This window comes from Cebus imitator, unplaced genomic scaffold (genome assembly GCF_001604975.1).
Source record: "Cebus imitator isolate Cc_AM_T3 unplaced genomic scaffold, Cebus_imitator-1.0 Scaffold26, whole genome shotgun sequence".
Taxonomy (NCBI): Eukaryota; Metazoa; Chordata; class Mammalia; order Primates; family Cebidae; genus Cebus; species Cebus imitator.
In genome coordinates this window covers 9116076-9129269 of record NW_016107341.1, presented here as the reverse complement: position 1 = coordinate 9129269, position 13194 = coordinate 9116076, and the positions used below count along the sequence as shown (strand labels likewise).

The window sequence follows — 13194 nt, the reverse complement described above, 5'->3', positions numbered from 1 at the left end:
GTTGACCAGGATGGTCTCGATCTCTTGACCTCGTGATCCACCCGCCTCGGCCTCCCAAAGTGCTGGGATTACAGGCTTGAGCCACCGCGCCCGGCCCAGAGAGCCTGTCTTAAAAACAACAATGACAAAAAACAAAACAAAAAAAACCCACCTGCGTATGTCATTTTCAATAGCAAAAAAATTTAAGATCCCCAGGAATAATTCAAACAAAAGATATGTAAGGCCTTATGGAAAAATAAGATAAAACTATATTGAAACTTATGAAGGAAGTTTCACAATGAAGCCAGGCATGGTGGCTCACACCTGTAATCTCAGCAGTTTGGGAGGCCTAGGTGGACAGATCATCTGAGGTCAGGAGTTCAAGACCAGACTGACCACCATGGCAAAACCCCATCTCTACTACAAAATACAAAAATTAACTGGGGACAGTGGCGCATGCCTGTAGTCCCAGCTACTTGGGAGGCTAAGGCAGGAGAATCACTTGAACTCTGGAGGCAGAGGTTGCAGTGAGCCAAGATCATGCCACAGCATTCCAGTGGGGGTGACAGAATGAGACTCAGTCTCAAAATAAATAAATAAATAAATAAAATTTAAAAAGAAGGTATACAATGTTAGTCACAATGTTAATAGGTAGAAATACTCTGTTTTATATTAATTGTCTAGAGGGAATTGTTGGAATTCCATGTAATTAAACAGAATTGTTTGTCTATTTTAAAAACATAATCAACCTTCCTGAAAGTCATCTGGAATCACAGAGAGACAAGAGTAATTGAGATAATTTTGAAGGACAAGTTGCTGTACCAGAAATATGAAGACTTAAACTTTAATTTTTCTTTCTGTTTTTATTTTTTAAATTTCTCCTAGAACCTTCAGATGAGAGACTTATTTTAAAATTACAGAAAGACTTTATGATTTTTGCCCAGGTACAGAATGACCATTGGGATGAAATAGAGTTGCATGTAGCCATATATATATTAGAAACCTAATATATGATCAGATGGCATTAAATATCAATGCAGGAAGGCTTTACATAATGGAAATATGAAGTAAAAATGGAGCAAAATAAAATGACTTCATGCCATACATAAAAATAAATTCTAGGTGGATTAAATATCTAAATGTGAAAAACAAAAATTTTTAATATGACCGCGAATTAAAATTAAAATTTCGTGTGCTGCAAAGACTCCACAACAAACCAGAGTCTGGGAAAGATAGTGGCAAGATGACTTAAGTAGGATTGTTAGTCACCTTATAAAAATAACTTCTACAAATCAATAGGAAAAACAGACAGCCTACTAGAAAAAACGTTGATGAAGAGTATAAAAAGGTAACTCACAGAAGAGGAAATTCAGTGACCAATAAGCATATGAAACAACATCCCTATCAGGAAAAATAAAATTAAAACAATGTCAGAACACTTTACACCCATTATTAGATTAGCAGCTGTTAAGAAGTTGGATAATAACAAGTATGAATGAAAGTGATGGCAAAGGGAACTCTGATACTTGGCTGAGAGTATAAATTGGTGGAACTATTTCAGAGACAAATTTGCAACATCTAATAAAGTCGAATATGTAATATCCAAGAATCCAGTGATCTGGCTCCTAGATATTAACTTCTAAAGAAAGTCTGGTGTGTACAAGGAAACACATAAAAGAATGTGTATTGCAGCATTGCTTGTAATAACGGAAATGGGCAACAAAATATTAATGATAGGGTTGACCAGTAAGTTGTGGTGATTGTTTTACTGGCCAATAAATTGTGATTGATTATTTTACTATAATATAAGAGCATGAACAAATTTAGAGCTAAATCTATCATCATGAATCAACCTTGAAAACAAAGTTCAGTGGAATAAAAAGTAAAGAATGATGTGGGTAATGTGATAACATTTACAGAAACTTTTTTCTTTTTTTTTTCAACTCGCAAGTGCTTGTGGAAAATAAATTTTAAAATATACAAAGGATGATATAGCTTAAGGATGTATATGTGGCTAAACTATAAAAACTATTGTGGAAAAGATAAACATAAAATTAATTACTTCTGAAGTGGAAAGGGGGAAGAGAAATGAGAATCAAGGAAAAATTTAAGTGATTTCAACTAAATCTGTAATTTTTTTTTAAATCTGAAAGAGAGCAAAATATTAAGATTTTGCAAAACTTCGTAGAGGCCCCATGGTTGTTGATTACATTATGCTGTGTACTTTTGATGTGCTTAAAATATGTAGAATGTTTCTAAAATGTAATACTAAATTTATGAATGGTCTATGAAGTAAAATGTTTATTTCTTTTAAAAGAAATTGTTTGAATCGCATTGCTGCTTCATGTTACCTTTTTCATACTTTTAGCTACTTCATGTGCATGAGATCTTCCTTGATTGTCACTACAATTGGGAATTGGTAATTTGGTGCATCTCGTTAACACTTTTTCTCCTAAGATTTGTTACTCTTGGATCAGAAACAAGTAAAAAATATAGCAATACCTCAATATTACTTACCGAACAGGTGAGTATGCATGCTTATTATGCTATAAATTAATGTCTGTAAGTTAAAATGTTTTCATTTCCTTTATGTTTTTCCAGAATGTGTTTTGATTAAAGTCATTTGTGCTATAAAACAAAATGTAAAATTTAATAGGACACAAACCTTTCTTCAATGTTTCTGCCTTGATTCATATTTCTAATCTAATCTACTTTTTTAATGTCCCATTTTTATTTGACAAGAAGGAAGTACCATTTATTAAAATATTGTATTTTAAACTATGAATGGGACATGTTTGCTTTGCAGTGTAGCAGACTTGCATATGAATAAGTATAAATTTTTAATCAGTAGAAAGAATAAAGTGTAATGATTTTGATGCTTAATTTTATTTTGTATGAATTTGTTAAACATTTTCCTCTCGGCATTTTATAGGAATTTTGTAAAGAAACTTATTGCCCATGAATATTTTAGTTAGGGATAGTTTGATTTTAAAGAATCAATAATCCTGTCAAATAAGCTCAAACAGAAGAGTAACTCACAAAGATAAAGATCCCTAAGAAAGTATACTTGAGCCTGCCAAGAACGATGGCTGACACCTGTAATCCCAGTACTTTGGGAGGCTAAGGCAGGCAGATCACCTGAGGTCAGGATTTCAAGACCAGCCTGGCCAACATGGTGAAACCCCATCCCTACAAAAAATACAAAAATTAGCCAGATATGGTGGTGCGTGCCTGTAATGTCAGCTACTTGTTAGGCTGAGGCAGGAGAACTGTTTGAACCTTGGAGGTTGCAGTGAGCTGAGATTGCACCACTGCACTCCAGCCTGGGCAACAGAGTGAGACTCTGACTCAAAAAAAAAAAAAGAAAGAAAAACAAGTATACTTGAGTCTTATGGAGTTGGACAAAATCAACCACTTCCTGCAACTCACCCTGAGGCTAATTGGTTTCTTATTTCTGCTCTTCTCTTCACCTATCTTCCAGTGGCCTTTCTGTAGACTTGCTACCTTATGATTTTGGTTTACACACAGTTTTGGTTTGTTTTGGCATGAGTTCTGGCTTAGACTTTTACTAACTTTTCAGCTCATGTTCCTACAATATCTGGTAGATACATCATGTTAGTCTCACCAGTCAGTATATTGACTAGCTTTGGTTTGGGTGTACATTCCAGCCTAATAAGCTGTGGCTGCTAGATTGGGGTGAAGGTGGGATCAAATGGGGTAAGCACAGTTACCTAGGCTTGCTTCTTCCACTGGCCTGGGGTTAGAGCATTTTTCAAAGAAGGGAACTGCGGACAGGGCCGGCACCCTAAAATTGTCTATTGTAGAGTGGAAAACAAAAATACACAAATATTTTTGAGTGACATTTAAATAAAGAATTCATAAACCAGCTGGGCATTGTGGCGCATGCCTATAATCCCAACACTTTGGGAGGCTGAGATGGGATGACCACTTGACTCCAGGAGTTCAAGACCAGCCTAGGTAACATAGCAAGACCGTATCTCTAATAAAAAAGAAAGAAATAATAAACCATTGATTTAATTTATTCTCATTATTTATTTTTTAGGTTGATTTGGCTCTGATACTGAAGTGTCTCAGATTTTAAATAATGCCATCCAGTCTTTTTTATTTTGGCTGTTCATTACATTTGAAAAATGTTTAAGTAACAGTTATTATTTTCCTATTCTAAAAGTGTAGGAAATTTGGAATATATAGTATAAAGAGTATTAAAATAACCCGTAATCTCAATAACAAGACACTTGAGTGAATATCTTTCAGGTCCTTTAAAAATGTGTATTTTTCATAATTTTAAGTATTTTTCTTCTTTTTTATAAAAGATAAACCTCTACTTGAAAATGGAGAAAAAACCTAACAAAAAAGAGGAACTGACACTAGTGAATAATGTTTTAAAACTGGCTACTAAACTGCTAAAGGTAAGAATAGAATTGAAAATTGTCATAATGCCAAATATGCTGTTCTGACATAATTTTACTTTTTTGTTTATAAATACTACTTTGTATTTGTTTTTCATGATTATTCAAATTGTTTCCAAATTATACTTTTGCATATACATACAATTTATATTTTACTTCTCATTGCAAAAGTGCTCAAACTAATCGAAATAATTTCTTTGGAAATTGTGTATTAAGACTCTCAATAATGTTTAGAGTGTTGTAGAGGTTGGCATCTTCGGAAATGTATGCCTCGTAGACCTTAAAATAGATTCCAGAAAAGAAAATTTGTTGTTAACTTGGGAAGTTTTTTATTTTGTATTTCTCAGAGCAGTCTTCTAGTTGGCCTGAGTTAGTTTAAAAAGTAATAATACATAATTATCATAAATATATGTTATCAATAAACATTTAAGTTTTAAATCATTTTTGATAACAATAAAAAGGAATAGAATTTTGATGTATTTGATCTCAATAATAACTCGGGGTAATTTTTTATCACTGCTTATAATATTTGTAATGTTTTTCTTTCTTAAAAGGAAAATATTTTTTTAAATTTCAATTTCTATAATTGAATATAATTGTTATAGTTATTTATATGTTTTCAGAGAATGGTATGAAATTAGTTATGTTTCAGTGTTACAGTTAATTCTTCAGTCAACTAAACAGTATGAATTGGGTATAGACTGTGCACCACATAATATTGAAAGGATTCAGAAGAAGTGGGTGGGGGAATAATAAAAAGTAATTACAGATTGATTTCTTTTTCAAATCCCTTTCATTATATTGAGGAAGATGATGACATTTAAGTAATGAGCAAGATAATAGAGGCAAACTATTTTTGGCCAAAATGCTCAATGGGAAAAAAAATCTTGAATTAATAGTTTTATGTTTGCTTGACACATATATTGGGTATCTTCAGAGTGTAGGTACTGTGTAGACAGGAAGGGGCTACAAAGTTGAGACTTAATGAGCAGCCGCAATCTCAGAGTAAAGTATAAAAATGACTAGAATACAAAGCATAATAGTATGATTCTTTTTGATCATAGAGTCTTCTAAACCATACATTAGTCAAAAATTTGGGACCTAACATAAATTGTACCTTCTTTCTCTCTCTTTACAGCCGGTAGATTCTCAGGTCCATTGATTCAATCTTTTAAATATCTTCTAGTTCATCCCCTTCTCTGTCCATACTGCCCTATGTGAAATCTTTGTCTCTCACTTAAGCTTTTGATACACTGAACTGCTTATAGATAGTGTTGTTTCTGGTCTTGTTGCTCTCTGGTCTTTCTTCTACATTGCTGGCCCAGTGATCTTTCTCCCTTGTACTTGGGCTCTTAACAATGCTGAGCAACCTGTAGCAATTCAGATGTGTCATGTTCTCATGTGTCTTTTAGAAAATTTACTACCCACAGAGTTTCAGGAGCACCTTCTTCTGTGACCCCATTGCTTTTTATACGTACTTATGAAATGGGACATATTTGAATTATTTGTTGCTTGTCTACTAAACTGTAAGGTCCTTCAGCTCAGGGACTGAATCTTAACTTCCCAGAGGCTAGCACAGGAACTGAATCTTAATTTCCCAGAGTCTAGCACTTGGCATATAATAGAACTTTAAATGTTTGAATTAACCAATTAATTGATTAATCCATGTATTTGAAAATAAATTGACTCAAAGAGGAGTTTTTACATGTTATAATCTTATCAGAAAATTTCACTAATTTCTAATTCTTCTACCGAAAGCTATTGTTCTCTCTCAGTTTCTATTCTAGTTCTTATATTAAAAAATGTTCTCTAGCATCTTTATAATAACTTAAGGGACAGAAATTGGAGTTACAAATTTAGTCACAGAGTTCTTTTAAAAGAAGTTTCTTTTTCCTTTAAAACAATTAAAGCTACTATTAAAATTTACTTATTTCAAGTTTAACCAAGTTTATCCTTTCTAAAAGCATCCATAATTGGTAACTTTTTTGAAAGTGTTTTTTAAAATTCTCATTGTATATCGTCCTGAATTAGCTTACTTAGTAATTCTTTTTGAATCTGGGACTGACTTTTCTCTTCTGCTAGGAATTGGACAGTCCTTTTAGATTATATGGGCTTACAATGAATCCGCTGCTTTATAACATCACCCAGGTTGTCATCCTGTCTGCTGTTTCTGGTGTTATCAGTGACTTGCTTGGATTTAATTTAAAGGTAAGAGGTTGCAAGTACTTTTTATTTCTTAGTTTCCTGTTGCCTTTTTGTCACACCTTTTTTTACCCTCACAGGCACAGTAATGCAGCCATTTTGGTAAGACTACAATTAATGAACATTTCACATTTAATTTCAAAGAATGATATATATTTGTGTCTTATAATACTGTAGGAATTTCTAATTTGGAACAGTGTTTATTATAAATAAAAGTCTTGTGTAGGATAAGTAGAAGTATTTATTTTTATTTTTTATTTTGAGATGAAGTCTTGCTCTGTCACCCAGGCTGGAATGCAGAGGCGCTATCTGGGCTCACTGCAACCTCTGCCTCCCGGGTTCAAGCGATTCTCCTGCCCTAGCCTCCCACGTAGCTGGGACTACAGGTGCTCACCACTATGCCCAGCTAAATTTTGTATTTTTAGTAGAGACGGGGTTTCGCCATATTAGCCAGGCTGATCTCAAACTCCTGACCTCAAGTGATCCACCCGCCTCGGCCTACCAGAGGGCTGGGATTACAGGTGTGAGCCACTGAGCCCAGCCAGAAGTATTTATTTTTACTAATGTAACTTTCATCTAATTTAGGTGATAAAAAAGAAAAAGAAGAGCCCTTTTTCTATTTTCAGCCAAAAGTTGTATTATTTATCTATATAGCAATATATGCACGACTAACTCTTAGGAAGGTATAAGATAATCATATTAAACAAGTTCTATGTGTATATAGCCACTTCTCAATAAGAGAAGGCAAGAAAAATCTGATTTTCACATTTTTGTTTGCATTTAAGATGAGTTCTTCTTAAAAGGATACAGGAGTTAAAAATATTAGAATATGTACTTATTTGTGAATGAAATTTGAATTTTAAAATGGTATTAATCTAATTTAAGCTTTGATATTAAAACTGGCTTGTCACTACTTTTTTTTTTTTTTTTTTCCTAGCTATGGAAGATTAAGTCATGACAATTCAAAGAAAAAAGATGTAGCCTCTTTTCCAGAATAAGAGTACTGACTAAGCTGCCTGAAAGCTTGTCACTGATTCTTTGTTTCAGGAGTCTCAGCTGGGGAATTGAAGTGTTTACATCAGACTGTCTTGTGCAATTCTTATATTTATTTTACTTGTTCACTTATTTTTACATTTATTTTAGTCTTTATATTTTATTTTTAAGCATTGATGTACTTAGTTGTTGAAAGGGTGATGAAACTGATATCCAGATACTTGAGATCCTGGTAATTGGTCATAAATAATTGACAAATAACAAATTGTAAAAATAGAAGCCATTTCTAAGCACTGTTTCTCCATCAATGCCATGAACTTGCCTTACTTGAGGAAAAATTCTTTAACTTTGGAATATTGCATTGAACTCAGCTATACACATAAAACATTTTCTTTGGTAAATCAAGATCCAGTCAGGGTTTCTCCTGAATTATTTTGGAACAATGCCAGGATCCAAACTGATTAAGTTTCAGTTTAAGCACCCTTCAGTATTAATATATACGGTATTATATAACAGGTCAACAAGTGCTCTTTGATGATAAAACTTGTAATAGAGCAATAATTGTAAATGGTTACCATACTGTAAAATATTTTGATAAAAATTAACTAGTAATACTTGTATTTATTTGCAACACTGGGCTGTTTGCACAGCTCCAGCTGTGCATGCTCAAAATGTGCACTTTTTAAAATTGTTACTTTTAATGCGTATCTTTATATGGGATCTGTTATAGTGTACTGGGGCATGATATGGTATCCTTTTGAGTGAGGTATACTCATCTCACAAGTGAAGTGCCTATTGATATTACTAAAGTACATTATGTTTACGCAAGTAAATAATTTTCTCCCCATGGTACACTATAGTGTAGTCTATTCATACCACACTCAATGAACAACTTAAGAATAAGGTTAAGAACCAATAAAATAATTCTCTGCTAGTTATAAAACTATATCCAAATTTTCAGAAAAGACAGCTTCAGCTTGCAAATTCTATCCTCTAAACTTATCTGGTGCATTCTCCCCACCCCACCCCCATTATATAAGGGCTATTTTAGATGCGTTTAACCTCCCCCAAGGAATAATTTACCAAGTGTCCAATGAGAACTTATCATGTTGGTGTGTTAGGCAAATAGGGCGAATATGATAGTATCTTACCTTGGGCCTTGTTATATTTGTACAATCGAGTATTTTAGGAATTACAAAAAATGTGAAATGGTTTTTGTGACTTTTTTTTTTTTAAACTGAGCATCTGGTTTCTAAAAGAATTCATTTGAAACAATCTAGAATTTTCTTGGTGCAAAGTGTATCATGTGGAATATCTTCATATTTTTACTATATTTTAAGAACTTTAAAACAATTAATTGTAAATAATTTATTTGATTGGTGCAGTTCTAATCCCCAAATCATAATCTTAAAATCAGGAATGTGTGGAGAACAAAGCCATGTCATATCACTTTGCTCTTACCATTCCTGTTGATCAGCCTCAATTCAGCCTCATTGTGTAGTATGTTTTTCTTTCTATGGAAAACAACAGGAAGCATTTCGTTTTATTTGCCTGTGTTTAAATATGTTTAATAATGACCAAAGTGCATTCTGAGTTTTTTCAAGGAATGTAATACTGGAGCTTTAAAAACATACTTAGTTTCTCATGTGAAAACTTAGGCTTTGTCTGATGTTTTTTCTTCCTCTATTGTCTAATGTTGAGGTTGTTTTTAGGAATTATATTTTATAAACTTTTTCAAAATAAGGTACATACCTATACAGAACTTAACATTTTGCACAGAATATATCAAATATATTTTGAGAAAAAAAGTACAGCATGAGTTCTGTTAGGAATAAAAGATGAAACTATTGTATCTCACACAAAAAAAAATCTTATTTCAGAATGGAAATATTTTTGAGAAAACTAGCTGAGTATACTGGTTTAAGAAAATGCTTGTTTTAGATTGAGGTTAACTTAGAGTTGGGTGTTGATTTATTAAGTACAGTATACCTCTCAACAACTTATTAATATGTTGAATTATGTCAGTATGGGCAGCAGTAGAATACTAAAAGTAAAATGTCATTTTAAGCAATTTCAGAATATTAACAACTATTTTCAAAGCAGAAAAATTGACATTGTTGCCTTTAAGAATACCATGAATATAAGAAATTGTAACATATTACATAATATAGACAAGGCAGTTCAAAGATAGAATTGTGGCAGATGTTGTGTGTGAACTGTTGTTTCTTTGCCACATGTGTTGTATTTGAAAGTTTGACAGCAAGTTTAAAATAAAACATTCTATGACTGACAGTGTTTTTTTAAAATTTTCAAGTCATATACATTTCTATGATCATTTTGTGTTTAGTTAACATAAAATTTAGTTATAATTGTTATATTTGGAGGGAGTGAAAATAAATTTTGTATAACTTTCCAACATTTCAGATTTTGTTATGATTCTGAGAACATGAAAGAATAATACATACATACACAGGCTTCTCATCATCAAACTGATATTACATCACTAATGTTTGTTTGCTTGTTTGTTTTTGAATACAGCAGATTGGCTGTGGCCTAGAACATTAAAGCTCATTATGAAAGTATAGTGGTGTTTTTAAACAAATGGTTTTGCCACATGAATTCAGCATGAGAGATTATGACCAACTAGGTAGGATGGTTAAACATTCTAATATTTCTATTACCTGATTGGTCAAGTGTTCACAGGGCTTAAATTAATCTAGGACTATTAATTCAAGTGCACTTTCAAACTTTAAGCTTAGAATGACTCTTTTAATCAATCTCCCTTCATACTTCAAAATAGCAATATGACTAGCACCTCTTAATCATTTGCTATATGACTTAGAACATAATTCTCAACCTTTTTTTCTGCCAAACCTATACAAAAAGATACCACAAATGCTTAACAGTAAGTAGCACTGGCTCCCCAGTGTACTGACTGCCTGGGGAATCTAAGAGGCCATTAGGGATGGGAAAAACCAAAGTGTTTTTTTCTACTCTCACACCATTCAACATAATACTTCTGATAGCAGATTCTCTGGCAGACACCAACTGGGTGTTTTAGAATATAACTCAGCTCTAATACTGCACCTGAGATAGTGTCAGATCCCATAGGTTGAGGGTTCATTCCCACGAGACTGTCCCCAGCTAGTCACAAGACCCAGCTTGTGATCTGGCTCTCTATCAGGGTTCCCAAAACCCTCTTTCTGGGTTCAATTAATTTGCTAGAGCTGCTCACAGAACTTGGAGGAACACTTAACTCTTATGGTTTTAAAAGATACAGATGATGGAGGAGATGCATAGGCAAGGTATGGGGGAAGGGGTGTGGAGCTTTCATGCCCTGTCCAGAGTATGCCACACCCCAGGAAGCTCTATGTATTACACAACCCAGAAACCCTCCAGATCCCATAGTTGAGGGATTTTTATGGAGGCTTCATCACCTAGGCATGATTAATAAAATCCATTTCCAGCCTCTCTGGAGAATGGGAGGTGGAACTGAAAATTCCAAGTTTATAATCATGGTTTGGTTCTTCTGGTGACCAGCCCTCACATTCAGGAGCCCACCAAGAGTTGCCTCCTTACAGTACATTCCTATTACCTGGAATTTGCAAAGCTCTTAGGAACTGCGTGTCAGGAACTAGAGTCAAAGACCAAATATTAGAACAAAAGATTGTCCTAGCACCCCTGTCTTTCAGGAAATTATAAGGGCTTTAAGAGCTCTGTGCCAATGACTGGGGGCAGAGACCTGTATATGTGTATATATATATATATATGTGTGTGTGTGTATAAATACATATATATATATACACACACACACACATATAAAATTTCACAGAGGTGGTACAGATATATTTTCAAGAAAGCATTCCCCAAGTGATTTGTAAAATTTGTTCTACTTACCACTCGTCACCATCTTGAGAATTACAGGCTTAAGACACAAAATTTTGTAGAATGCATAAAAGAAAATAAAATTTAAGGATGCTCCAAACTTACTATGCCCAGGGGAAGTTAAACCTTATAGACAGAGTAAGGTAGCATATTTGCAGCTTTTGCTTCTTAGATTATAGATTAACTTTCTTCCTTATTGTTCTTGTTTTGTAATTGACAGGAAAGACCAGAGACTGGACTTCTCCCTCTTCTAGTCTCTAATCTTTGTTATAGATTAACTGCCCCTTTCATTGTCCTATACCTAAATCAGACCAGGTGGAGCAAAAGACCTCCTGACTGTTACATCTTCAGTGTGGAATATTAAATACACGTTTCAAGGGAAAGAAAAGACCACCTCGGCTAATTAGATCATTGAACTATGCATTAAACCTTCTATAGAACATGTAGAAATTCTGTTAAGCTTCCTTAAACTTTGTCTATATAAATGATCTCAAACTTCTAGACTTTAGAACACTGACTTCCATCCTTTGGAATATGTGCTTCCACAGGGCCTGTTGTCAAACTTTATGCTTGAGTAAGCTTACTCAAATTTAGGGGGTTTTTTTGTTTTTGTTTTTGTTTTTTTTCTCACTGTATTGTATAGGCTGCAGTTTAGTGGCATGATCTCAGCTCACTGCAACTTCCGCCTCCCAGGCTCAAGTGATTCTCATGCCTCAGCCTCCCAAATAGCTTGGATTACAGGCATGTGCTATCATGCCTGGTTAATTTTTCTGTTTTTAGTAGAGATGGGGGACCAGGCTGGTCTCGACTCCTGACCTAAGATCTGCCCACTTTGGCCTTCTTGTGTGCTGGGATTACAGGCGTGAGTCCCTGTGCCTGGCAAGTTTACTAGATTCTAACTCTTTTGATTATTTTAGGTTGACAAATGTAAATTCCATGATATTCTAACTGTATTTACCACTCTTAGCACCTGAAACAGTGCCTGATATGCAGAAGAATCACAATATATTTATCTAATGAGTGATGAGTCTAATAGGACCTTTGACACCACCCATTCCAAAGTCCCCATTTATCCCGTGAAAAAAATAGGCCCCAAAAGAGGTTAAGAAGCTTGCCCAAGGTTACACAACTACTTAATGATAGAGCCCAAACTCTCTGTATTCCCCTTGCAGGTATACATTCAATAATATCTTTGTGTAAGCATTTGGCACCTCTTGACTGATCAAAATTGTTCATCATAGGAAGAATACCCTGGGAGAACAAAGACATTGACAAATTATCTGTCCATTTTTGTAGTGAGGTCATATACAAACTAGTAATCCTTGGCAATAGGAAAAAGAATTCATCTTGACATCTCCCTGTTCAACTCTGCAGTGTGCCCTAGTGGAAAGAACATACACTTTGGCATCAGACTTCTATTAAAATCTTGAGCAAATTACTTAACCTCTGTGAGCTTTGGTTTTCTCAGCTATAAATTGCTGACAGTAATACCTATTTTACAGGGCTATTAGGAGGATTAATGAGATGACATATGTAAAGCACCTAGCAAGGAACTGATGTGTTGGTTATGCAGGAAATTGGTTCTCTTCACCCTTCTCACCAAGAGAAACAGGTAATGGCCTAAGGCAATTAACAAAAATTTCCAAGCTAAATCATTTATATTACATAAGCTACCACATGCACCCCCACCAAATATGAGCATAAA

At 34.1% G+C, this 13194-nt stretch overlaps 1 protein-coding gene across 5 annotated transcripts in view; it reads left to right on the top strand.

Moving 5' to 3' along the window:
- Nucleotides 1-10183, top strand: part of PHTF2 (putative homeodomain transcription factor 2) — a 169337-nt gene extending 159154 nt beyond the window's left edge. For all 5 annotated transcript variants that reach the window (XM_017523130.2, XM_017523131.2, XM_037736568.1 and 2 more), the window contains 4 exons: nt 2348-2503; nt 4314-4409; nt 6492-6617; nt 7549-10183. In XM_017523130.2, coding sequence (XP_017378619.1) covers nt 2348-2503; nt 4314-4409; nt 6492-6617; nt 7549-7569 — 399 coding nt within the window. In that variant the 3' untranslated portion in view covers nt 7570-10183. The remainder of the gene's footprint in view (nt 1-2347; nt 2504-4313; nt 4410-6491; nt 6618-7548) is intronic.
- The last annotated feature ends 3011 nt before the right edge of the window (nt 10184-13194 follow it).